The sequence below is a fragment of the Pseudochaenichthys georgianus genome, chromosome 21 (assembly GCF_902827115.2).
Source record: "Pseudochaenichthys georgianus chromosome 21, fPseGeo1.2, whole genome shotgun sequence".
NCBI classification, from domain to species: Eukaryota; Metazoa; Chordata; class Actinopteri; order Perciformes; family Channichthyidae; genus Pseudochaenichthys; species Pseudochaenichthys georgianus.
In genome coordinates, this window is record NC_047523.1 from 29,202,711 (window position 1) to 29,229,932 (window position 27,222).

At 41.2% G+C, this 27,222-nt stretch overlaps 2 protein-coding genes across 3 annotated transcripts in view; both read right to left on the reverse strand.

Annotated features, from left to right (window-relative positions):
- Positions 1-1,332: 1,332 nt before the first annotated feature.
- sp5a (Sp5 transcription factor a) lies at positions 1,333-3,921 on the reverse strand. Its single transcript, XM_034110276.2, has 2 exons — positions 3,586-3,921; positions 1,333-3,215 (listed from the first exon to the last, which is right to left on the reverse strand). Exons 1-2 carry the CDS (start codon positions 3,634-3,636, stop codon positions 2,142-2,144), a joined length of 1,125 nt encoding a protein of 374 aa, XP_033966167.1. The 5' UTR covers positions 3,637-3,921; the 3' UTR covers positions 1,333-2,141.
- Positions 3,922-6,808: 2,887 nt separating this feature from the next.
- Positions 6,809-27,222, reverse strand: part of myo3b (myosin IIIB) — a 60,531-nt gene continuing 40,117 nt past the window's right edge. For both annotated transcript variants that reach the window (XM_034109314.1, XM_034109315.1), the window contains exons 31-38: positions 26,860-26,940; positions 25,372-25,468; positions 23,947-24,001; positions 22,939-23,053; positions 14,521-14,621; positions 14,097-14,143; positions 13,584-13,738; positions 6,809-6,945 (exon numbers count right to left, since the gene is read on the reverse strand). In XM_034109314.1, the coding sequence (XP_033965205.1) occupies positions 13,630-13,738; positions 14,097-14,143; positions 14,521-14,621; positions 22,939-23,053; positions 23,947-24,001; positions 25,372-25,468; positions 26,860-26,940 (605 nt within the window). In that variant the 3' untranslated portion in view covers positions 6,809-6,945; positions 13,584-13,629. The remainder of the gene's footprint in view (positions 6,946-13,583; positions 13,739-14,096; positions 14,144-14,520; positions 14,622-22,938; positions 23,054-23,946; positions 24,002-25,371; positions 25,469-26,859; positions 26,941-27,222) is intronic.

The window sequence follows — 27,222 nt, forward strand, 5'->3', positions numbered from 1 at the left end:
AAATATTGCAAGGAGAAGGAGTGAAATCAACATATGGGTGTATAAGACATATAACTTAGGCTACTGTATATGCAGCGACGGTTATGGCCTTGAAATTCAGGTGAAAGTCAGTTTGCGATTGAGAAAGTTCGATTCCTGCATTTTGAAGTACAAGCAAAGTCAGTCTTTAAATTTGAATGGTTGATTTCAAACTTAGGGTCACTTTGTCGCACATTTAGGTCATCAGATGACAGGGATATTTTACGATGGTGAAGTGAACTAAAGTGGATTAGAAATAGGCAGAACATTTTGAGAAAAAACAACTAATAATCAATTAAAGTAATACCAATGGACTCAAACCTGTTGAACCTTCCAACATGTAATGTGTCGATAACATGTTTGTATTTGAGTAAAAAAATGAACCTCTACAGATGACACTTTAGTCACTATATTTGTCTGCTTTAATGAACTTGAGGTAACTTACAAAAGGGGGCGCTGTTGAGGCAAAAAACTGTTAAAAAAGCCGATGGTTGTTCTCTTGATACTGACGTTTTTAGTGATAAGACATACAGGACAATAATGTGACTGCTGACAGAAAGCATTTATACTCTCTAATAGTTAAGGACGGAAATTGTATTATTGTATCATCAATCACATCTATTAGGTATCATTGTTTCTATGTTGATATGGAAGCAGTTCCCTCAAGGTAAACAAATCCAAGTATTTCTTCCCAGAATGTTACTTTTAATTTCCATCTCCTTAAGTATCAGCATTGTGGACGTCAATACTGATCCTCATTAGTTAGTTTAATGTACTTTGAGTAAGGAGAACTCAATGTTACATGACAATGTGGGTTTTATTCTGTACAATCTCCCCTATTAGCAATTAAAAATTCCTCACCCAATAAAACAACACCAAGTTCTTTGCCTAATAGTTTGAGAGACATTAAAGAGGTAAATGTAAAAATGTAAATGTAAAACTCAAAAATGGTCGCACAAAACAAATACACCACATCTATCAGAGTGCAGTAGTTTGAATACAGTTGAGTCTGATGGTAGAACATTAAAATCCAACTGTAAAAAAAAAAGGTGTGGTATTCTCCATCAACTTTATGTAAAATGTTATTAATTTTGAGGAGTGTTTGCATTTTTCTCTATATTTTGTTTGGGTGAAAACTGTCCCTACATAGTTACGGTACAGTTTGTGATATAGTTAAATTCACAATATTAGCACCTGTATGCACCTGTGAAGTGCTATGTTCTTTGTATGATGTAGAGTTCTTTTACAAGTCAGTTTTTACTCAGTCCGTTGAGATTCTAGCTTACAGAGCTTTATTTCACTGTTTAACGTTGAACCAAAAATTATTAGACAGTGTATATACATTTCATTTTTTTCAAATACAGTACATACAGCTCTGCTTCTGTCAATACTTAAATATTGCCTTCGTGTTAAAGGGTAAACAATATCAGCAGTAGAATATCAGGGCACATTTTGACTCCCGCATTGTCAATAAACATTTTTTTAATGTTGTTTTATTTAATCTGAAATATTCCTTTTTGACAACCATCACAGTGAGAAACTAAAGAAACGTTTTTTTCCACAAGGCACACTAATCCAAGAAATACTGAGTATTCTTTTTACATAAAAATTGATTGTCTTATCACCCATATAACTGAGGAGTATAAAATGAATTATTCGAGTTTAGAGTTGAGGAAAAATTGTATAATCTTTATTCTCACACAGTATTTGGGTCATATCAACAATAGCATATCTTTTCAAGAGCATGCTTAAAAACACCCCGTATGGAGCAAAAAACGGACACTTTCATTCAACAAAAGCTATTAAATATAATTTACAGGGGAGAGAAATCTTCCACCGAAGACAATGATCAAACACAAGTTGAAAACTTGAATTCCTTGATATGATCTATAGACAGTGAATTCAAACTCATGAGCTATAACTTCTCCATGGTCCCAAATTAACTTGTGAAACTTTATATATACACACAAAAATGTGCTACACAGACCAGCAATGTTAGAGATATTGTCAGGATGTAAGAAATCAAAGTAAATGGAACACCCTAAACAGATGCTGCTCACTGTGTACGTTAACTAATGTAGGACTGACTGTATTGCACTAGTGATTTCTACTGTTTTAAACGACTACATATTCCTCGTGTCCTCCCTTTTCACATGGTCAACTGTCTTGTCGTGGCACTTGGTCTTTTTGTTCTGGTGAGTTTTGACATGTTTGGCCAAGTGGTCACTCCTCATGAATCTCTTGCAGCAGTCCGGGCAAACAAAGCGCTTCTCCCCCGTGTGAGTCCTCAGGTGTCTCTGCAGCTCGTCCGACCTGGTGAAACTCTTCCCACAGAACAGCCAGTTGCACACAAACGGCCGCTCTCCAGAGTGCCAGCGCAGGTGCGCTTTCAGGTGAGAAGTTTTCCCGTAAACTTTCCCGCAACCCGGTATGTGACAAATGTGTTGCTTCTTCTTCCCGGGCTCGTCGCTGGAGGTGGAGGACTGGCAGTTGGGACACCTGCACCTCCTGCACCTCCGCGCAGTCGCGAGGGGGGACTTGGTGTGCAGCAGAGCCGCAATTTGCGTCTGATATTGCGCAAAGTCCGTATGTCCCAGTACCAAGCCCCTCTGCAGCTGGAAGCGATGGTGACCGAGGGAGGCAGAGTGGCTTACATGGTTCCCCTGCTGTAGGCTCCACCACGGAATATCCTCTCCATGGTTTGGGGACAACTGTCTCTGCTGCTGGTGCACAAGGCCGGACGGTCCCGTGACAAAACTTGTCATTGCGGGCGGAAGGGGATTTGCGGCTGCGTAACTTACGGCAGGGACGTAGGTGGGAGGGCAGGAGGACTGCAGCGACTGCATGGAGCAAGGTAGCATCTTCACAGGGGAGAAGTCATAGGGGTACGAGGGGTCCGCCGGAGGGGTGAGGGGCAGTTCGTGGTGCGAGCTGAAGGAGCTCTGGATGTGCGCAGTGAGCTGGGGCTTGGAGGATAGTCCGAAAGTGGAGTTTCCAGCCAGGCTGCTCTGAGAAATCCCCTCGTTAGTCCACGGGTGAAATAAACGCGAAGGGGAGCCCAGAGTTGGGTCGTAAGGGACCTGGATGAAATCTGTGTGGTTTGATCCGTGGTGATGCCCGATCCGGTTACAAGTGGCAGCCAGGAGAGCCAGCGGGGAGTGCTTACAGTGCTCTGGAGAAGAGTTGGGAGTGCGATCCTGGATAACCGAGACACACGTGTTTTTATATTACAACCATTTCAAACACACTTTATGAGGTTACAAAAAGACAAATCATGTGCTACGTTTTAATATTTCACCAAACGATGTTAAATTAGTTTGTCTAAATGTAATGTGCACTAAATCCTGTCGCCTGAGTCGTGTTGATGTGACATAAAAGTTGTCGTAATGTTGCTGCAGCATTCATTAAGACTCAAACCATTAGCGTTTGTGATAAAATTATATGACACTGGACTATTAAAGTAACACAACTTTTATCTTTGTTAAATATAAACGACTCGCAAACGTAAATCAACTCGCATGAGTGAGTTTACAAGTTATTAAAGTTAACATAAACTTGCGCACAAACCTGGAGAAAAGCCTGGAGTGTTTCATTCCGCAGTACAGCCACTGCTGCCATGGTAAGCGTCCTCCTCCCTCTCGATGAAAACAAATAAAAATGAAAGCTCTAATTTAGATAAATGTGAGCATTCGCAGTAAAATGTCTCGTCGAGCAGGTCTCCACTCTTCAGTGCTTCCTCTCTCCGAGATATCCTTGGTCTATCTGAAGAGTGAGGGATCACTTCTTAGAATTTGATAAGGACTTTGGTGGGCCGCCAGCCAGTCAGAAATAAGATTTATTACTTTGAAGTTTGCCGCTGCCCAATCATCAAAGAATAGCGGCTCTTTGAGAGGGGAAAGCAAATCCTTTGAATCCACAAAGCTCCTATGGTGTGTTTGTTGGTCTGGATAAAGGAGCTGATTATTAGGGGGGATGGGAAGGGAGGAGATAAAGGCGGGACAATTAATGAAGTAATCACTATGTGGGAAATGTATATACACAAATAATTGGATTTTCTTGATCAAAGACACCCATGCCGCCTGGAGACCTCAGTATTGGATGCTGTAGTCATCTGATCCTCTTTTTGTAATTAAGGATTTGTAGCAGAACCCTATGTGACAATGTGACATTGTTATCTCTGGAGATCTCCAGCGTTGCCTGACTGTTTGATGGAGGAAATAAACCAAATCAAGTGACTCAACACAAAGTTCTCATCTCTCAAGAATATGCGACTCTTACATTTTTAATTTGAATTACATTTTCTTTGTTGTTCCTTTGAACTACAACACGGCATTAAACACTTAATTATGCCCTCTCTGAATTATTTAAATACTTAATTCTCCCTCACTCGTTTCAATCATTTGTTTTATCAGGACCTTATTTCTAATTTAGAATTTTTCTCTTTGTTCAGCATCAAAATGTAAGCTTAGAGCCTTAGGGTAAAATCCCAGCAGCTAATTCAAATTATAACATGTTACTTAACATGACACAAAGGGGAAACCTCTGTTTTAAATCAGGTGACAAAAGCAGCACTTGAAATGGTGATGTCTCAATTATTTTTGGGTCTGGGGAGGAAGTTCAGCACAGGATCTTGTCCACTCAAGCATCCAAATTAAACAAAGGATATTTAAGAAACCTTGGCACAAAGGCTACTTGCATAAAATATCATATTCCATCCTGTTTTTGTTTCAGAATATTTCATAAAAGTATGCGGTTTTCTTGAGATAATATTCAAAGTTTTGTGGCAGAGAAGTCGAAATGGAAGTTGTAGTTTTCTATATCATTCTCTGATCTTTATCTGGCTTCCCTGAAGAAACAATCACTGTCCTCTCAACTAGTTTGGAGCGGCAGATTTTGAATTAGATCTGTTGCTTTGAAGGGATTAATGTTCCCAGTCCTCTCCCACGGCTTTACACACAGTCATGAGGGAGAGGGGGAGTCCTGCTGGGCTGCACTGGAGCCATGTTAAACTACAAATCTGGCTACAGGAGTGGTGTACTCACACTGTCTGACTGATTAAAAAAGTGCAGAACTTCTTGTTTACATGAAGTTATTGCAGCATTGGGTGATGAAGTGTGTCGTGTGGAGCATATAAAAAGTCTGCAGAAAACACTATACTTTGAATTCTTAGCATGCGTTGTGTTGAATCTACCGTTTACAAGAGAGTGTGAGTGCTTTTATACACCTGTAAAATCACCTTACGACAGCGCTACAAATGGTTGCAACCTGATCCTCCTAATGTGTGAATGTTCTTTTTTTGCAGGATCAAGAATTACGTGTACCATTTTTAAAAAAGCACCCTATAACACGGTTTACAACTAATCGCTTTATCAAGGCTTTATAAATAAGTTATAAGCAATTATGATAAACAATTTGCCAAGTTGTGCATATTTTTGTTGATCCATCTTTAGCAGAAAGTGAGAAACCCATAAGCATTTTAATAATGGTACTGTTGGTACGACAAATTCTACTGTTGGTTTACATGTATTCACTTTTTGCGTTTTAGTTTTTAAGGATTTGGAATCAAAATAAATGGACACAAAAGACAATCAGACAAGGCGTGATGCTAAATTGGGTCAGGGTCGTAAAGTTGGGGGGGACCAGCCATCTTCAAACTTGGCCTTCAATTGGGTTAGAAAAGCTTTGTGACTGCATCTTGCAAGGTTGCAAAGCTTAACAGGTGACAACATTTTGGCAACACACAAAACGTCGCAAAATATAACATTTGATCTAATTAGAAAGCTGTCCTTTCTGGATTTTCACTAAACAGATGAAAAGCAGACTACCAGGCCAGCTGAATCAACCAAATTGCTGACCAGTTAAGATGTCACTTCAGTAAACATTTTCACAGTCTACTGGGAAGTTTGTATTTGTGCAGAAAAGTCCTGTCCGTTAGTGTTTGCTGCCAGGTTTAAATGTCAGATAAATGTCACATTTTGTAATCTGCTCTCTTATGTCAAACTGTTAAAGTAAAGGGAAAATCCACCCTAAAACAGAAGTAACATTCCTCTATGATCCTGAACAGCAGCACTGCTTTGAGGACAAGCAGATATGAATTCGGATTTAGGGTGTATTTCCACTTAAATCAGCTTTACATGTAAGCTGTCATGCTATGCAAAGGCAAATTTCAGAACATATTTGACAAGTGCAAGAATTTTGTGAACCTTCAGAATTACCAAATTATTGATATCTTCCTTTGAGATACTCGGTTCAGCTCTAAATGCAAGTTCTTACATTTTAATGCATCTCAATGGGACCCCAGCTGAGAGATGGATTTGGCTGAGCAGGACTTTGATATATTTTGTAAGAAATTCATAACTGTGTGCTCGACACAATGTCCAGCCCCTGAGGTAATTTACTTACTCCAAACCACTACCGTCTTATGGCTATGCCTCAAGTTTTACAGGGTCACCTCAGCCGTGGTTTGGTTTAAGAAACATTTGCAACATTTGATGGGAAAATTAACTTGGAGGAACCCCATTCCAATATTTTTCTACATGTAGACTCAAAGGTTTGAACATGGATCCAGCTTCAACCATGTGTGTATTTCATATGGTTCTTCAAAGCATGTGTAGGAAATGTTCAAAACTAATCAGAGATGAACAGAATATCTAAAAAGAAGATTCAGTCCTGCAGTGGATACAGTAAACTGAACTGAAACAAGCTCAGAAAACTGAATTCCCTGCCTTTTAAAACTAAATGAATTAATAATTCAACAGGTGAAGTAGAAAAAAACAACAGCAGTCAAAAGTCAGTAGTTTAAACATATTTATTTTACCCATATAAAATGTCAGTTTACTAGGTATAAATATAAATGTACAATAGATATATTAGCATGTTGCTGATTTTGTTTTGGTTCAGGTCCAGTTCAGAGTCGAAGAAGGCAATCTGCAGAAAAGAGAGAAAAAGTGCAGTGACAATCACGATTATGCGGCACACTCTACATATTTTTCATTTTTCATTTGTCCCGCTCATGGTACGCAAAACCCAATGTACAACAATTGCCAACAAAACATGTCTCTACAAACACACCATTGAGCGAAAAGGAGCAGGGAGAAGAAACACATCTTATATGACCTGCCCCTTTCTAAAAAAAACGAATTAAATAGAAATAGATGGTCTGCCCTTTCACAGCCAAACATAACAGGGATACTAAGAGAAACACATATCTTTCACTTAGTTTGAGTTTTTATTGGTATAACTTAAAATAAAATATACTATCTATTGTATTGACCCCAAATGGATCTCAGAAAGTGGAGCTGAATGTGATCTTGACATTTTGAAAACTTTGAGCGAGCTGACAGTGAGGACTGTGGATTGACAGAGTCAGGGGGCAACGCCACAACATGAACCCTTTTTAGCTTTCCCTATTCTCCGGACAGATGGAGAAAAAAAACAGGTTCAACATCTGTCTCATACGAGAGATTTCAGAGAGGATGTGGGTGGGGGTGGCGAGGGTGCATGTGTGAAAGTGAGAGTGAGTTTGAGTGTGTGGGAGAGAGCGAGGGGAGAAGGAGAAATGCTCGAGGCTACTGGGTACTTGAGCCGCTATAATGGTGTCTCGTATGAGAAAACATCTGTGAATTTCCTCAGTGATCTGCAACAATGTATAACTCAGAGCAGTCACTCAGCAGACCTTTTGAAGTTGCTGTCTGACAGAAAGCTGCCATTGTTCGCAGCCCCCAACGCACAGAAACTCCAACTTTGGTCTCACTAATTTCCCCTGCAATGCGATACAACTGCTTTTTTTCTCTTCCTCTCTGCCTCCTCTGAGCCTATGAAGCTGGAGATCACTGCATATTCAAGAGCAAAGAGCAAAGCCTTGGCAATGTGCAGGATTGGCGTGGGGTCACGTAAGGCGGGACAGGTCATTGTACCTTCCCTCAGCCCACCCTGGATGCCTTAATCCAGCCTAAAGAGCGAGACTCTTCCTCCACCATGATGTATGTTACAGCCTGCAGCCCAGGAATCTGTAATCATACTATATCATGTGATATCTATTATTGAATTGACATCCATTTGTTCTGATCTTAAAACATTAGATTCCATGTTCTAGTAAGCGCAATGTTTTATATTAATATGGCAATTTGAGTACATTAATTAAACAAAGTTAAAGAACTTTTGAGGAAACTTTAAAACAGAGTGAAAAAACATTATAGAGAAATATTAACCTTTATCTTAACGAAGATAAAACATGTTAAACACAGTATTGTAGTGCCTATGTCAAACCACCCAGTTAGCTTAAAATATCAACTAAAATATAGTTTGGGCTAAAAAGGAACATTTGGGCCCTATTTGAGCAGGTGACCTTAAGAGGTATGTTATAAATACTGTGTGGGGAAGTCTCCATATAACTACACATATAATATTACAGCTGAACCTCACTCTTTTTTATTCTGACCTCAGTCAAAAGGCAGTTTGCTTGAGCACCATGAGACACCTCCCTGCTCCTCCTGGCAGTGGCAAAAAGACAAGTTTCTGTAATGCATCCCAAACTGAAACAAGGCCGTGATAATTCTCACACTGTTACCCGTCCAGCGTGTGTTCAACGGCAGCTGGTCCCACCATCTGGGAAAGCAGCATCGGGGCAAAACAAACAGGTTACACCTTTGGCCATGCCAAGTCTGCGAGTGCCCCGCTCCGTCTAAAAACTGAGAGGCTAATCATAATTTCACGCTCTGATTTGTCAACATCCCATTCCAACCCCGGAGGAACCAAAAACAATTGAAGTCCATAAATGCCATGCTGTACAGGATAACAGCTTTGCCACACTGTGTTTGTATTGTTCTGGGTAAACCTGTTCTTCCTATAGCTTTTACACAAGGAAGCAACAAAATGGTTTCATTTCTCTTTTTACAAATGGAAAGGAAGCTCTAAGTCTGACTGAAACATTTGGTCACCACCCAGATTAGCAGACAGGAACAAACTCTTATCTCCTCATGCATGCGTTTTATATTCATGCAAATGTTAACAACAGAACAGAGCATAGAGTGCCCTTAAAAAACTGCAGGTGTGAGGAAGCTGAAACAAAAGCCACTGTAACCCTAATGGCATCCCTTGTCATTAAGAGACCTTTGATGTATGTACTCAACAGACTCTTTTATCTCCTTCTTCCTCCATGCCTCTTACTCTCTCTGTCTCTACCCGGCTAAACCGGTTTCTTTATTAATGCCGTCTTTAGGGAATGTTCTTTTGCTCAGAGCCCTCAACACACATCTGACATCTGGTTGCCGCTCATGTATGTCACTTTCTTTAGGCACCAATCATTAGCCACCGAAGAGCATCACAATGCAAAGTGTGTAGCTATGCTAAGAGTCTGTGCGTCCCCTGTCCTTGAAGTTAGTGGGAACAAAAACGATTAAAAACAGGACATGGCATTCATCCTTTAAAGAGCTGTAGTATGCATCATAATGTAGTGTGATATATATTTTACTTTGCTGAAAATATGACGCATCTGGATATCAAAAGCACGTAAACTGCATTAAAACAGTAATAAAATACCGGTATTCAAACTCTCCCTTTGAACTCAAAGGATATAGAAACAGAACAATGTTGGCCTAATCGCGTTCTCTCTTTGAAGTGAGACATCACTATTAGGTGAAAAGGTAAGTATGCTTCTTTAGAAAAATAAAAGCTTTTCATCATTTGTTAAGACTGCGGCTCGAGCAGTTTTCATAAAGGTGGTTTTAAAACTTTGGATAACAGTGTTTTGGGGCTGCCTTGCATGGAGCTTTAATGAAGCAAATAGCTAAAATGGCAAGAATAACAGCAGCAGTAACGTTAGCCACATTAAAGGAGCTCTCCCTCGCACACCAGATGTTGATAGATTTAATGAGGAAAAACAAGAGGGAGCTGGATTCACGCAGACGTATTAAAGAAAACACAGGTGTCGGGCTCTGACACCGAGCTGACATCGCTCTGTCCTCAGCGTCCTGCAGACCGGCAGCAAGCACACAGAAGCTCCAGTTCATTGTTGTTTCATAACATTTGCCTTTTTCAACACATAATCAGTTAACCCAGATAATTACGTGCACACCTCCGCTCACCTCCTCTCATATGCTAAAGCAGGCAATCAGCCAGGGAGTTAATTTGGCAGAGAAAAGCAGGGGAAGAAACACCCACTCTGAAACCATTTGTCACCACAGTCCAACCTTGTTATTCAAACTAGAGCCTATTTGAAATTCCTCTCCGTGGTAAAACAGGGCCAAAATAATCAAGGGAGCATGATCACACTTAATTGATTCAGTGTACTTTTAAGACGCACTACAGGGTGCTGGGGTGACCTATTTCAGACTGTCTTCAGAGGAACCAACTATCCCAGCAAGGGAGTAATGCACAACGAGGATTTTAATTATTGCAGGATCTGTGGCTAGGACCGGAGGTGAAATGCTTCTGAAGTGACTGTGACTCCACATTATAACACAGTAGACTTTATGATCCTTCTTCTGGTGTTTTATATCACGATACATTCATTATTTTATTATGTGAGCTAATTTGACCATGATAAATACTGATTTCTGCTTCTATCTTTTAGAGAATTACTTCAATCATGGGATTTATTGACAAGAACAAAATGACATAAAAACATTCATTTTAGATAGCTATAGGGCTGCTATTGTATGTCCCTTTGCATTGTCTTGTGGATGCAGTAGTGGCATGTAAGTACGTGCTTTTACTCCAACACTGTGCTCAAGAAAAATGTGTAGGTCTTTTGGTAAAGCATTTTAATGTTATGCTAATTAATACTGCTGCTTCACAAAAATGTAGAGGGAGATTATGTCTACTTTTACTCAACCGCAACAACTCTGCTTTCTGCTAGTACTCGTGTACATTGTAACATGGAGTATTTTAAACGTTTCAATATCTACTTTTTAAGTAAAGTATATGAATACTTTTTCCACCTCTGCATAGAGCAGTGGTTCTCAAAGTGGGGGGCGCGCCCCCCTTGGGGGGTGCAGAGGCATGCCAGGGGGGGCGCGAGAGACCGGGAGGAAAAATTGTTATAATAAAAAATAAATCATAATTTGAAAAATTATTGATTCGAAAATAATATGATGCAGTACAGTACTATTACGTCTGGGTCTCTGTGTTTCATTAAAGCTCGGCTCTGTGTGTGTGTGTGAAACGAGCCATTTTGTGTGCGCGAGCGAGAGAGAGAGCGCACCGGTACCGGAGATCGTTGTTGTTAGCTTCTGGTGCTAGCAAGCTACGCTAACGGATATAAGGAGTTTTTTCAACAACAAAGTGGAGGAGAGTCCTCTCCTGTCAGACTGAGAGACTCAATGAACTAAAGGACTCTCAGTGTTATCTCAGTGGGTCTCAAACGTTTTGGTCACCATTAATGTAAACAACTATTTCCGAGGCACACATTTATATGATCATTATAGTTATAAAAAAATAAGAGAATAAATGAAAAACAGGTATGAAATACTATATGACAGTAAAACAAGAATAAAGTTTAAAAGGGTGATTTGTAAAATATCCATAAAGAAAAAGTAAATCTGCTTACAGTTCTGTTTCATATGGGTGAGATGTATCCATAGATCTCTTAATTTTGCTCTCAAAGTGCACCAGATTGATGCATTTAACTTCAATATTTAAAAATAAATCTTCCCGGGGATGCATGCCCCCGGACCCCCCAATGTGAGGTCCACACACCACCTATAAAAATAGCACTTTACCCCTGCTTACACCTTAATGCCGTGAGCTGATTATCGAGTCTTCATTGTAACAGTCGCGGGTACGTTGTGTATGTGCGTGTGGGGAATGTTGCAGTAGAACATTCCACTGTAGCGCCCGGTACATTAATGGGAAACCCTAAATGTTTGAGCACCCTCTATGAAACGTCAAGCTACCCCACAGCCGCCACTGAGCCTGACTTGTGTTGGGGGGGGCCCGACTTTTTTTTTTCTCCAAAGGGGGGGCCTGACAGAAAAAGTTTGAGAACCACTGGCATAGAGAGTGCATTTCTCCCAGAAGATGTGTAACATCCAAAACATTTACAATTTACCAGACTACCACTATACAGAGTGTTTAGTAGGAACATGACAGGTTAAAGCAACAATAACTGTACAAAATATGTTATCTTAAAAAGTAATGTGAATACATTTTACAAGTTGTGTGTGAGGAGTCAATCTCAACCAGAGTCGGACCCCCACAGTTCTTAAAAGTGAGATTCTAACATTTTGGGTCTCTTAAAACCCACCGGGATTCGAGTGAACCTGAACCTAAGAGAAGCCGCTATCTCTGCCTCGTTATCTAGGCAGAGCTATAATGTTTTCCCCACTGAGTGTAAGGAGGATGAGATCCTCAGTCATACCACCATACTCTTCCTATTAAGATCAAAATCTCCTCTCGGGCCCTCGGGTGTCAACAAAGGGAGATGCAGTAAATGATATGCAAATTGAAAGAAAAAAACCCCCTCTAAAAATCAACTCGCCAGCCCTGTATTTCCGACACTTCACATCTTAAAAGAACATTCCTGTATTTAGGGTGAAATTCAAAGTGAGGTCTAGCTCTGGTCTGTGAGGCTGAACGCGGTGATTCCAGCTCTCAGACAGCACAAAGCCCCTCGAACTACAGCCGCTCGCTCTGGGAGAACTCGCACGGAGAGTTGGAGCTTTCAGAAGGATTTGTCTCCGGATCTGTCTTAGACAATCGACATAATGCTAAGAAATAGGTAGATTTTACCGAGTCAGGTTAACACCACAGAGTTTAAAAAGGAACATGCTGCCTGCAAGATGAGAGGCTCCTTAGAGTCAATGTGGAGCAGGGCTAAAACCACGATAGATTAGCCAAATGACAATCAATTTAAGGTACAAACTTTCAAAATGAACTATTTATTTTGTCTCAGGCATTTGTCGGCGTTTCATAGACTGAAGAATCAATCAATAAATAATTAGTGGAAACATGGATAATAAGTGTAATCGTTTCTTTCAGCCCGTGGCATAGAGCTTTACTCTGAGACTAAAACTGCAAATGGGTGCTCAGCGTTTATGGGTTTTGTTGTGACTTTGCAAAATGTTTTTCCATTAATAAAACCGTCTCTCCCCAGCGCCCCACATGATGCTGCACTTGTTGTGCTACATGTATTGTCATTCATTAATTTATTGACAGAACATCTGTACAGTTTTGAAGCAGTTTGTAAGCTGAATGTTTATTTCTTCTTAAGTGCAGGTTTAAAGACCCCAAAAAACATTATGATATAGGAAATGTTTGCAATACTGAGACGCACAATAGCAGCAAGTCAAGCAGAGAACGAGAAAAAAGTAGACGTTTGAAGCCCCACCTGTTTCTATATTTAAGCATTAAAGCAGCAGCATTTGGCATAATGCTTATTGAAACCGTAGTAATACACTCACTGATGAGAAAGTAGTTCCTGTAAATACTTTCAAACCACTTCAGATGCTGAGGGTATCGCTGGAGCAGGTCTCTTACTCTGGACTGCAGCTACTTGCTCCACATAGCACATCTAACACTGAGCATGTTCTTTGGAGTGTCTGTCTCCATGTCTGCGTCAGTCTTACCGGTTGACATGGTTGTAAGGCTCAGCTCTGACTGACGAGGGGCCCACTAGAAAGAGTGGGAGGGGGGGGCGGCTGCGTACTCTTCCTCAGGGATTGACTCCACAGTTGACAGTAATTTGTAGTACTCATCTTCTCCATCCAGAACTTTGATTTGACTGTGATGGAAAGAAGGTGAGAAAGCAGTGAGAGGTACGATGTGAAAATCTAGACATTTAGAATAAAAACAATATTTGCAGAATCAGCAATGAGTCTTTTTTTGAAGTATACTGAGCTGAACCAGGATGTCATTTATTGTGCAAATACAAGTCAGACCTTCAACAATTCAAATGAGCACGCTGACAAAGCCTTAATATGTAACCCCCTCTAATGACGCAGAGCAACTGCTCAAAAAAAGCCTGTTATTTTGGGCTCTCTATTTACATGATAAGAAAACAACTCCATTTCTGGATTCTCCTATTCCACAAAGGGCCTGCTCTGTTTAGAGTTGCTGTAAGTAGGAAAGCAGCTATTTACCCAAGTTTTCTCGGCTTCCTCTTGCTCCCCTGGTAATCCAGAGTTCTCTGAGGAAAGGGCCAAGAGCACACAGTCAAAAGATGAGCAGAGAGTCATTAATTTTTAATTCAAAGTGATTTTGTGTTGAATGCGAGCAGATGCTGATAATATCAGAAGTCACAGCATAATTTTTTCTGATCAAAGGGCTCAAGTGAGTCTGATGAAGCATGCATCTTGCTCAGCTTTGATAAACCACATCAATTATTCACCGTGAAGGCAGACATCCTGACATGAAAGCAACAGATAAAGAGCATAAGCACATGTTCAAGACAAGAGGCAGAGAAGCGTGGGGGTGGGGCTCCAGGGTCTGGCACAGGTAGGTTTAATTGTATTATCATGTGGAACCAAAGTCAGACAAAGGCCTTTATCGGCACTTTGAACTCACATTTAGCTGGTTGTAGTACAGGCTGTCTTCGGGGCTGTTGAGCAGCTTGGGCTGCTGGCCCCGCCGGCGAGGGGTTCTCTGCTGCAGCTTCATCACTGGACCTGCAACAGAGGAAAAATGAGGGCAGGGATCCAACCAAGCAAAACAACAACAAGCACCGACATGATGATACTGATGGTGATGACAGCAGCAGTAAACTCTACCCTCCACTTTTTAAATCTGCACCCTCGTGTGACAAAGTGGCAGAGGAATATTCTAAATGTACATTGGTTCAGGTTTAAGATTATGTAATTTCATCGATGAGCTGACTCAATAAGAGATTATAATTACATAAATCCACACAGATATCTAATGATATCTCTCCTCACAGGTGCACAGCCGAAATGGGTTTCATTTGTGAAATATCTCAAATGCAGAAGGAGGCAGAGGTGAGGGTGGTGTGCAGTATTACTTTTCAGATCTTTCAATTTCCGTGGACAACAACCCAAAAGAAAAAAACGTACACATCACTAGAACTTACTGTTTTAGAAACAAGTTAAAACTATTAAAGTGCCTGTTATAATACATACATAAACAGCTGTGACCCTCTTGAAAGTGGTTACAAACATTTGCTAACAGTCCCTGAAGAAGCACTGATAATATTACTGATTATATTTTAGTCGAAAGATATCATTTCGGTTGATGTGTTATAAAAAAAATGATGTTTAGCTTTGATTAACATTGGAAATGAAGAGGTAGTTAGTACTGTGGTGAGAGGCTAAACAAGATCAGGGTCGAATAGCAGCTTTTAATGAATTACAACTAAATTATCCAAGATGTTAAATGAATTAATGAGAGAAATGTAACCACTGCAAAGGTGTAAAATGCGGCAGGTGCTGGTCAAACATGAAACATAATAAAAAATAAAGCCACTTTGACATCATTAACGGAGTTTTCTTCTGTTTCCAGTCTTAATGCTAAACTAACTAGCGGCCATTTGTACAGAAATGAGAGTTGTATAAATCCTCTCATCTAAGAAAGTGAATTTGCATTTACCCAAAAATTCACCTAAATCAAAAGAGTGTTTTGTTTTTATCATAGCAGATAGTAGAGGAACGTTTTTAGGATATCTGCAGAGGAAATGTTTCCTGTCTCCCGACACAATGTAAGTGTACAGAATTTGATATGATGTGGATGAATGGACTATTTGAAGTAAACTATAAGCTGGCATATAGACATTACATTTCCACCAATCCACCATTCACAAGGACCTCAACAACTCTCCACTGACTCAGCAGACGTGCTGTAGTCTGGAAGATGTTCAGCCTGCTACTTCCTACCGTAACCAATGACACTAATGTGAGCTGTGGCTAATCTGTTAAACATAGTAAGAAGCCATTTGATTCCCACCCATTGAATGGTGTCTACTCTACTCTCCGCTGCCGCTTCTCTTGAAGCAAATAACCATATCTTTGGCAGCATAGCGTTGTTTTCCTTGATTGTTCAAAACAGTGTACTGAATAATTAATTATTCATCGCACCACAGAAAGAGAAATGTTACCGACGCCTTACAAAAGATAACGAGCTACTTGATAACCCCATTATTTAAACACAACTGTTATGAGGGCTTGTTACATTCTTCCATTCGGCACACCCAGGGTTTCAAAATTCATAGGTTACAGAAGTGTGTTTTAGAGCCGAGACACCTTTACAAGGAAGCATCTATATTTAATGTCAGATAACGTTTCATCTTCTTTGCTTGCGTTTCGGGTGAGACAGGACATTTCTTCATCATCTCTTGCTGCCGCGGCTTCTCTACCTTGACTAAAGCTGCATTTGCTTTTTCCATCTTAACACTACTTTGTACTCACTTTGAACAGACCTCATCACATCTCAATCCTATACATCAAAGAGCAAGCTCCCCCCCGCACCCCTCCATATTTCCTCGGCTTTCTTGATGTTATTCAAACCAGCGCAGGTTTACTAAAGTCACACTTTGTAAATGCCCGCAAAGTTCCTGTCAGTTCTGAGATATTAGCTAACTTTTACCGTGAATCTTATCTCTCCGTGCCTCTGAGGCGTTAACCGACCACTGTGTAAATCTCTGTCACCCCTGACTGAGTATTAGAGGGTATTTGGATATATTTCATGTACTGAGGAAAATAGCTGTGGAAGGAAAACAGGTTTAGCTGCACCAAAAACTCTTGAAATTTAAATATTATATTAAATTGTACAAAGTTGCTTCTTAGCTTTTTGAGACCTAAAGAGCTTCATCTACATTGTGACGAAAATAAATAAACCAACTAAAATAAAATGTTTGCACACATTACATTTGAGTTAAACAATATGTATTTAGGACATGTGGTGCTAATGATGAAGAAATGGATTTGATAAGCAAATGTGTTATTCCCATGGAATTGCATCAAAGCATTCAATCACAATGAATGAATCACAACGTCCTTGAATTAAGTTTCTAAATTCATCCCGTTGTCAAATAGACTGCAGACTCCATGTTTTAAGCAAACGTATGATTTGTTTATTTCAAAAATAGCAACTCCACAAATGTAAATATGACTCTTAACAGAATTCCCTGCAAGCATTACAGTATGAGTCCAAAGACGCTCTGCTGTAGCAACACATGAGATCTGTTGTAGGCCTGAATGAATGATTCAGTATGTCAAATATTTTACTGGGGAAAAAAAGTGCAATTTCTAAACTCAAGTGCCACAATCTTAACTCTAACTAACTGAGTCTAACACGATTTAAAATGTTTTTGTTCCAGGAATCAACATCTCTGTATCATTGTAGGTACGCTAGGGGAATCGCTCTAAGGATGACGTCTTTTGTTTGTCACTTTAGTCAAGATAATAACGGTGGTGATCCTCTGTCTTGTTATCAGTTCAAACATTTACTTTGGTCAGTACTTTGTTTTGTGAGCCAATACCCAAAGCTAATAATATTCCTATTAGCTGAACATTGTTTTTAGACCTTTATTAGCAAGCGTTAGCATGCTAACATGGTTTTCATATAGCATAGCAATGATATCATCATTGTTAGCGTGAGCATGCTGACATAAGCATTTAGTTCAACACCATATAACTGCATTTCTTTGTTTTTGACACTTTCTTATGTAATTATAGTACAATCATAGTTTGTTTAATGATACAGGGCTGTAGTTACGTTTATTTGAGAACATTTGAATCATTGCTGTAATATTATTTGAGATTTACAATTGGATGTTTTGCTAAACAGCTGCTGGGTGTCCTGCTGCTGACATGAAGCCCGAAACACTAAACACGGGGGTTGAGCAGCACCGCATCACCATTTATCCACTATGACCTGCAGCGATTAGAGCGTGTAGCAGATCAGAGGATGGGTCAAAACTCCCATCTCTGTGCCTCTGTTTGGGAAATCACTGCCATCATTTGATCCAGGCCAGCCCCAGAGGAATGCTGCTCCGGCAGATATATTACAGCAGGCTGCCAAACCGGCCTCTGGCAGGAGAGCGCGGCTTGGACCTGAGGAGGCAGAGCTGGGAAGAGGTCAGTCAGTGGCTCTCACTGGGGGTCTGCTAAATGATCGGGGGTAATGTCTGCTGTTTGGGGTGGGGAGGAATAATGGTCGGCTGGGAATACAGAGGCAGCGCGGTTCATACAATATTGATTTCTCCGAATCAAAAGAAAGCCAAGCGGAGTTTGCTCTTCTCGGTGAGAAACTTACATATTGTACGTTTGCTTCTTGAGATAAAAAGGACTGCAATTATTTTTGAGATAGGTGTTTCTTTCATTTTCAAAGAGCAGCAGATGACTCGAGTTACGTCTCTAAATACCACTTTGAAATCCCTTGAAAATCAGAACGCTCCTTCAACAACAACATTAAAGAGCTGCTAAAAGGGATTTTTAGTGAGATGTATCGATTTACTTCAGAGATCACGTGCTTGGATCACCTGACTTCTCTCGGGCCACAGAGAACCACTAGGGCTTTGTTTATTCAGATGGAGGGAACAGAGTTACCAAAAGGCATGGATTATAAGGGAGAATCTTCAGCAGAGGCCTTTGATGTCTACATGAGGCATGCGCAACCCAGACCTCTCTTTTTACCTCACACACGCACGGATAGTAGGGCTGCTCGATTATGGCAAAAATCATAATCTCGATTATTTGGGTCAATAATTGTAATTGCGATTATTCATTGACTTTGAAAACATCCATTTATTGGAGAAAAAAAATGTGAACAGTATGTTTTTAACAGTTGATTACCCTGAACTGTAAGTATAACTCAACTGGGAAAAAAAAAAAAAAAGTAATAATACAAAAATAATCGTTTTATTTCGATTACGTTGTTTTCGTAATCGTTGCAAGCCATAATCGTAATCGCGATTAAAATACGATTAAAATACGATTAAAATACGATTAATTGAGCAGCCCTAACGGATAGTATTCCTCAGTTGCAAACAGATATCTGAAGTTGAAGAGGATTTCCAGAACTTTTTACTGCTTTTGAGATTTATCACCGTCCTTTTCTTTTAGATTTTTGGAAATCATACTTAAATAGCAACTCATGTGCTTTAAATTACAAGACAAACTGGTCAGATCCTGCAGATAATGCTACAAAAACAGCCTGCATCTGTTTTCACTAATGCAAGCAGAGGATGTTGTTACTTACAACCAATTTTTCACACTGAAATCAATCATTTCCTCTGACAGCAAATGTGGAACTTTGACTCCTAAAGAAATGTTTGCAAGGAGGAAAGGTCTCTGAAGTTTGTGGAAGTCGATCATTCGTCACAGACTTAAAATGTGTAATTTATAACAAGCAGCATGCGTAAGAGGTAATAAGTGAGGAGGGCGATATGAACAACAAGGAAACCAGGTTGCCAAAGATATTTTAAATATGCAAATGGATTTTTTCTTCTAATCGGTATGATCACTTGTACATTTATCCGATAAAAACTAATTGCAAACTAATAAGGTCTTGCGTTTGGAAAAACTTTGTTAAACTACATCAAATGAGTGAAGTGCGAAATTACAGAGAACTTGGAGTATCATTTCCCACCTAGATGTTACGTCTGAGGAGATTATTCTGTTGGAATTGTGATGATGAGTAGTTTGGAAGTACATCCTGTTAACTACTCCCACTGACATTAAGAGGATTACGTAGGTAGCGTCAGACAGAGGCAACTCCTTTCCGTTAAGTTGAGTCTTTCCTATCCCCTCCAAATCTCTGCTGCCGCTACGTCGAGCCTGTAATTTGCCTAAAACTGAAGGCATCTGGTTAAGACGCGGCGATACGTGGAGACAGACGGATCAATCAAAAGGCAGGGAGACAGCGAGAGGGTGGGAGCCTATTTGTCTAGAGAACATGGAGAGGGTGGATCATTTGTCTGGCAGATGCATGTTGATATAGTGATGCTGCTGTTGATGCTTTGAAGGTGTTGGTGGGTTGCGGGGCAGCACCTGGTGGCTGCGAACCTTGTGGGAGGACATGTGGGGAGGATGTTAAAAAGAGGGAGGAGAGGAAAGTGAGATTTAAGGGTGAGTGTGGGTTTGACCTCAGTGCGGGTAAAACAGCATCCGTATTCCCAATGAGCTCCTTCAGAGAGCTCAAGGCTACGAACAAAATCAATTCTTATTGACTGTACCATGTATGCACTGAGGGAACATAACTATATCCAATAACTCCACAAAAACTTCAATTATTTTCCGCACCCTTTTAATTGTTCTCATCCCTCCTCGCCGAGGTTAACTATCTTCCAAGGCTCAGAGGTAATTGGTCTCTGTGTTGTGGCTCCACTTTATCACTGTCTCTCTCTTGACATGTATGTTTACCACAACTATAATCTTCAAAAAGCCTGTTAACATAAGTAGCTCAGCTTTCATAAACCATAAAGTCAGCTCTGACTGATCCTCGGCACCATCCTGTTTACCACGCTGAGGAGCATAAGCAGCACTCTGATCATATCTGCTGCTTGCTAGCAAAAGCCTTTCTTTCAGCACATGCCTCTGTGACTCATATGCAAACATGTTGTATTCATATTCAGGTTTCGGGAGACAGGTGACGAGAGGTGACATCGTCTCGAGTGTGCAGCTTACATGACTTCACTGCGTACACAGAGAATCAAAGGTTGGTGCTGCAGACATCTGAGAGCGCCTGGAGTACAAAAAAGCTTTAATGCTCTATTTCCACCGTAGAATGCAACACTGCGGGTGTTTTGCTAAATAGTAAGAATATTCGCCTAGCCTAATGTCAAATATGCACCGAAACGGGAAAATATCAAAATCATCTGACTCTCTAATCTGCTTTGTTTCACACATGAAAGAAAAAAAAAACTGTGCTGACTAGGCTTTGTTAAATCACTCCGAAAAGACCCTACGTCCGTCAAACACATTGAAAGGTTCCAGGTCACGCCCCGGTGTTTTGGCTTTAATGGGAGCAGAGTGTGTGCGAGTGTGCGTGTGTCTGGAGGGGTGGGGTAATTCGATTTCCATGGCTAATGTTCAGCCTTTCTCCACTGGTGTCCTGAAACACTCCAGGTCGAGGTCCAGGCCGAGAGAAGCGATGCGATCACCAGAGGCGACAGCAGGATGAGACACAGGAAGGAGCTGGTCTCCAAACATCTGGCAGCGCACGGCTTCCATGACTCGCTCAACCTCAGGATGAAAAAAATAAGGTCCTCAGATCTGCAGGGATCAAAGTGTGCCCTGGGTGCCTCAGCCACCGTGGCCTCCCTCATCATATTCAAATGGGGTTTCCTGAAAGAAGAGGAGCCACAAGCAGACCTTGCAACACAAACGAGGCAGGAAGAGGGGCGACGATGAATACCTGAAAGTCTGTGTGCGCTCCCCACAAAATAAGCCCTTGGCGGAAGAGGGTTTTCTTTTTGTCAGGACATTTAAATAGAATATAACTGAACTGCCAGATATGAAATGTTATTCATGTGCTCAAGGCTAATTTACTCTGTATTGAGACCCTACCAAATATCGAAAAGCAGTCTGGGAGTGTTTGACTTACTGCAAGAAATGATGCCAATGAGACTAAACTAGAAAAGTTTAAGGCTGCATTAAAAAAGCGGTTCTCTTGCTGGACTTCAGGACAATGGGAAATGAAAAATAACAACTTTGTCCTTAAATGTCTTACATTCTTAAAACAAGTGAAAGTGTTTGCTCGCTAGTGCATTGAGAAAATGTTTACCTTTTTCATTTGTTTCAAGTATTTTCTTCTAAAATCTAGTTACCTTTTTCTTCCTGCTCGAGCAGCAAGCTGATTTCCGTCTTGTGAAAAGCAGGTTAATTGCTCTTGGACACAGATGGAAATTCTCAAATTCTGTAAGGCTGAAGTTCCTTTAGGATGTATATTCTATGATACAATACAAAGTAGAGGCAAACATCAAGGAAATCATCTAAATATTGTATATTAAAGCCCATTTTAGGATGAGAGGGATCCTAAGTGCGAGACAATGTGACTTTAACACATCAAATGAAACGCCCTACATCCTAGCCTAAGGTAGCTGGGTGTCAAACTACAAAGACATGATGAAAACAAGGAAGTAATTCAGCTGTTGTTGAAGCTCCTGTGACATGGGACAAAACATACTTTGAGCAAAATGCCCTCAAACTGGCATTTACTGCAACGTTTCCCTCCATAATCGCTCTGACATTATAAATGCATCAAACACTGCCTCCCTTCAGCAGCAGTGATGCCTGGGAGCGGGGGTCACCTGTATGCAGCATTACCGAATTAGCCGCTATCTAACCCAGACCTGCTGTGGCGTGCTGACACTAATCCCAGGCCTGCTAGAGAGCCCCGTCTGTGTTACATTATCATGTCTAATCCCCGTAATCTCTCAGCCGTGCCGCTAAATGCTATTTCACCTCCGTCTCTTACCTCATACCCGTCTCATAACATTAATGAAGGGCCGGGCCCCCATTAACCAGGCTACCCCAGTGGCGGGCTGGGTGACGGCCGTAATCGGAGGCCCCCTGCACAGCCACCCACTCAGCCTTCCAGGCAGCACGAATTAATGTAATTCATCGCCTGGGGCAGAAAGCAAACCAAACATATGTTCAACAAATCAGGGTTTGTGTATTTTCTTGTCACCGTTACTGTGCAGGTCGATTGGAGTCATTGATGGGATCCTTAGTGGAGGGCTCGCCAGGCGGGAGAATGAGAGCTTTGAAGTGCTCATGCCACTTCGAAAGCCCCCCCACTTGCCATGAGACGTTTATGATGAGCTGACCCGGGTTATTAAAATACCGCAGAAATGATCACCTTTAATGCCGCTCTCTTTCGGCTGTCAACAGGGAATGGCAGCAGAGGATTGGCCGGGATGAAAGGTTGAAAGGGGCCCGTATTAAAAATGGCACTTTATCCATTAAGGCGGGATTTCTGCTGTCTCTTTGTGTAATTACCTGCACCCGCCAGCTCTGTGCTCGGGCTTACCTTGTTTACACTGCATGTCTCTCAGTCTAGCTGTCTCCCTGCAAGGCTTCGTCACACTGTCTTCGGCTCTTCCTTTGTCTCTCTTGATGTCTTTCACTTGTCTGTCGAGGCCAACCTTGAAAGAGGAGGCGTAAGCACAACCAGAAGAGTAACGTCAAAGACAGTAACGGATGAATAGACACAAGTTAAAGCAAGCTCCGTAATGTAGTATTTGTATGTTGTGTTTTTCAATTTAGTCATGTAGACACTGTATTCATTTATTTACAATTTGGCACTCATATAACTCAAACCCATTAATGTGCTTTGCAATGTTAATCAAATGCTAATGCAATTGCATATCCCCCTTCACTAGCCCTACCTCCGAGCAAACAGCACCACACTGACTTAATTGTGAGGGTGAAAAACAGCTCATACAGACTTCCTCTCATATTTAATTTTATCTTTGAATAAAAGAGCTATAGGAAAGTATTAATCTGCTTAACATTTCTAAGTACATCCTCCAAAGGATTTTGCTTTTTTAATCTTACATATGCTCAGCAGAGTTACTGGCAAAAACTGTACATTTTCCTCATTTCATCCTTTCAACATCAAATGGTGAGCAGCAAAAATTGGATCAGACTTCAAAGACTGTGATGTGCTCCAAGTCACGGAGTGGCTCTTCTATTTCACATATTGAATCCGAGCAGGATATCAAAGTGCTACCAAAGAACCTCAGGTCTTTACTAAAAAAGGGGTCTAACATCTGTAGAAAGAGGAGCGCAAAGACAAATCACCTCAGGGAAGAGCGAGCATTTATTCTCAGCCGTGAATTTCCAGCCTTTTGATTCTCTCGCTCCCGTACCACCCTGTCTTCTCCGCTAAGATGAAGGATGGAGCAAGAGAACTCTTTTGTCTCAAGGACTCAACAAAATCCCAAAGAGTAATCTGGGTTAAAGCCGCTTTGTAGAGGAGCAGAATTTAATATACACGGCTAAAGTCAGGCGTCAGAAAATGCTCGTTGATACTTACATTTCCTCTATGTATGTCATCCGCGTGTGCGTCTTTGCTCTGTAGGATGTCAGACCTGTGAAAATAATGAGCATTTATTACTGAAATGAAGTATAATAGAACAACACACATTGTACATGTATGGCTATAGCATAACATTGAAGGATGAATTGTACTTGGCTCCTTGTTTAATTGCAAAAACAGCTCTGGTTTATGATTATGCAATTTGCAGAGAGCGACGCAGGGACATGTGTCTCTGTGTGATCAATCGTTGTTGAATTATTTAAAAAAAAAAACACCAAATGAGACAACATCTGCAAACACAATGCTGCATGCCAGTCACAGTGATGCGTGGAGCCTAGAAAAACAGAATCCCATCCAGTTTGGACCTGGTGATGCAACGGGAGGCTCTGTTATTTGGATGCAAACACAGAATTCATGCGGGGCAGGGAGGAGGGATATCAAAAGGGAAAAGAACAGCATGTAGGTGAGAACATAGATCTTACAGGAGGAAAATGGGCCAGATCATGTCAAAATAAATCTATATGGAGAGATTCCAACACTGATTAAACAGAATTGTTAAGTGGAGGTTTGAAGTTTTTCTCACCAAGGAATATGATTGTAAACACGGAGAGAAAAATCCCAGATGGGGCTCCGCTCGGTTCGAGTATACAACAAGCATAACATTTTCAGAAGTGTAAATCTAGTATTTTGGAGTTTGGGTCTCGGAGATGCACAGCGTTGACCAAAAGTCACGCGAGCTTCCTTACACACATGACATGAGCAATGCTACTCCACACACATGTGTTTTTAGACTATAGTATTATTCTTGCGTTGTTTTATGGAGCTCTTACACACACATGAAACATATCATATTTTGCCTCGTTGATAGCTTTTTATTAAGTAATCTCAAACATCAGGATATTTGCAATAACTGTGTTGAGTTATGGTGCAGAAAGAAGAGCTAAAGAAGGAGCTAAAAGCCGCCATCGACACCATGTGTGCTGCTGTTGAGTCGGTGGCTGCTCTCCTGCTTAGCACATACTTTCTTAATGACCGGCCTGCCCATATGTTGAATAAACACAACGTGCTCAGCTCGTACATCTGGAGACCAGTGCAGCGCCCAACCCCACTTGTGGTCAGACAAGTGTGCTATCTTGGTGGAAAGATATTTATTACGTTTATAAAACTGCAAGAGGTGGTGCTTAGGGAGGAGCTTTGCCCTCTGCTTAAAACAACATTACATTATGGTGCAAGAGGAGATAACGCAGCAGGGCAACATCTGAGTGACAGCAACGTCTCTTGCTCAATAAGCTGTCTTTGATGGTACATTTATTTAAGGTCATATTCAAAGCTTATTGTCTGCACCAAACTCAAACCAAAACATGAATAAAAACGGCAGGAAACGGGAGCAGACCCTACATGACAAGAGATGCCAAAGCTCACTCTGTGTGCTCCTCCTTGGTGGTCTTTCCTCCAGCCTCCGGATGACTTATGTGCCCCTGGGGTTCAAGGTCCCGACGCACCCGATGGCCCCTGAAAGCTGCACAGGATATGGAAGTCAGAAAACTCACATGGTCAGAAACTCATTTCACTCCCTGTGCAATCCATGGAAACAGCATGCATGCCGTCTACTGAGGCAGATATAGAATGTAATTGGTTCAATGAATACAAATCACAACAATTTATCTAAGCAATAAAACAGCCTGGAAAATGCACCCTCTATTTAAGGAGTGAAGGATAGCAGTGGGAAGACATTGTGTGGTTATTGAGACACACTGGGTTAGATTGATGGTAAACGGAGCCTGCTGACTTACTCCATCAACGGGCTTTGTGTTTTTCTTGTAAAATTATATGTGCAGGAAAATAAAGCTCAAGTACATTGTCGAGCCATGGTTCTATTTTGCATGGTCTAATCTGATCAATGGTGAGCATGTCCCCCAGGCCCCGCTGAGATCTGAGAAGCCACCAGGCTCATACATTTAGAAGGCATCTGTTTATTTTCAGAATGCAAATGCAGCCCACCTCAAAGGCTATAAGCTGCGGAGAACACACAATGTGAATGTGCTGGAGTGCTCCGCCGGGGGGCTGAGGCCCCACTTATGTCAGGTTCAGGTCCCCCCCCCCCCTCACCCTGAACCCCAGCGGCCACACACAAACACACTTCTCCAAAGAGAAAGACAGCGGTGACAGAGAGGCTTTTCTCACACCAAACCCATGTTTACCCATTCTGCAGCGTTATTGACAAGAGTTTTAATGGAGGACATTTACACAAGGTGTGCAGGCGACTGAGATGCTCCATGTGCCAGATGAGGGCAGCCCTTAGGAGAGCCGGGGGAAACAAAGCCAAATCTCCTCCCCCTGCCTGCCTCTCTCCTGCCCCTTTTGGCACCCTCCCTTGTCCTCCAGTGAGAGGCTCCAAGGAGGGGGGGGGGGGGCACCCGGGAAGGTTAATGTGCCCACTTTGATCTTCGTCAAGGCACACTGAGTAAGAATTAATTTACATTTCAGATGAAAAGGTTGACAGTATAAAAAGGCATCTTGTTTCTGGTATGTGAGAGCTGTGTAATAGGCCAGGAATTTGAGAGAGGAAGTCGTGAGGAAACAGAAGGGATAAGCCCCGCGCTTGCTTTACTGGGAAAGAGATGAAAGGAAAAAAGGATCTCAGTATGCACTGTTCTTCTGAAACATGAGGACCAAATGCTGCCCCAACTTTCAAAAGCTTTTTCTTTATGCATTATTAATTAATTATTACTGTTTCGTAGGCCACTCATTGAGATCAAAAAGGTGTTTCACAAAGACGTAAGGTCTTCAGCCCTTTATCCCGTTTCCTTTTGAAAATGTATGAAAAAGTGATCTCTTTTTCCACCGGACACATTCCTGAGGTCTGCACTTGAATATATGAAGAACTTCATTCAAATAAACATCTCTTACCTGACTGAATGCAGGTAGCTGCCTCATCTCGCTCCTTTTTGATTTTCTTGACGTTCCGCCGAGCAACACAGCCCCTCCAAGCTTAAAGAAAACAAGGCAGTGTGTGAGATTGCTGACCTGCCTCTGTGAAACAAAATAGATTGCACATACTACACAAGATTCTCCTTCAAAACACTGCTAAACCAGGAAGGATCCATTTGAACTCTCTGAGGTCTTATTGTCTGCTCTGAAGCATTGCTCTTAACCCTCCTAGGTCAAGCTGTGGGTATCAAACTCGTCTCTTTTATGAAGACTCGTCGGCACATAACAGTCATTAAAAAAAGCAGTCAAATTCACATCACATTTGCACCTGTTTCATCATTA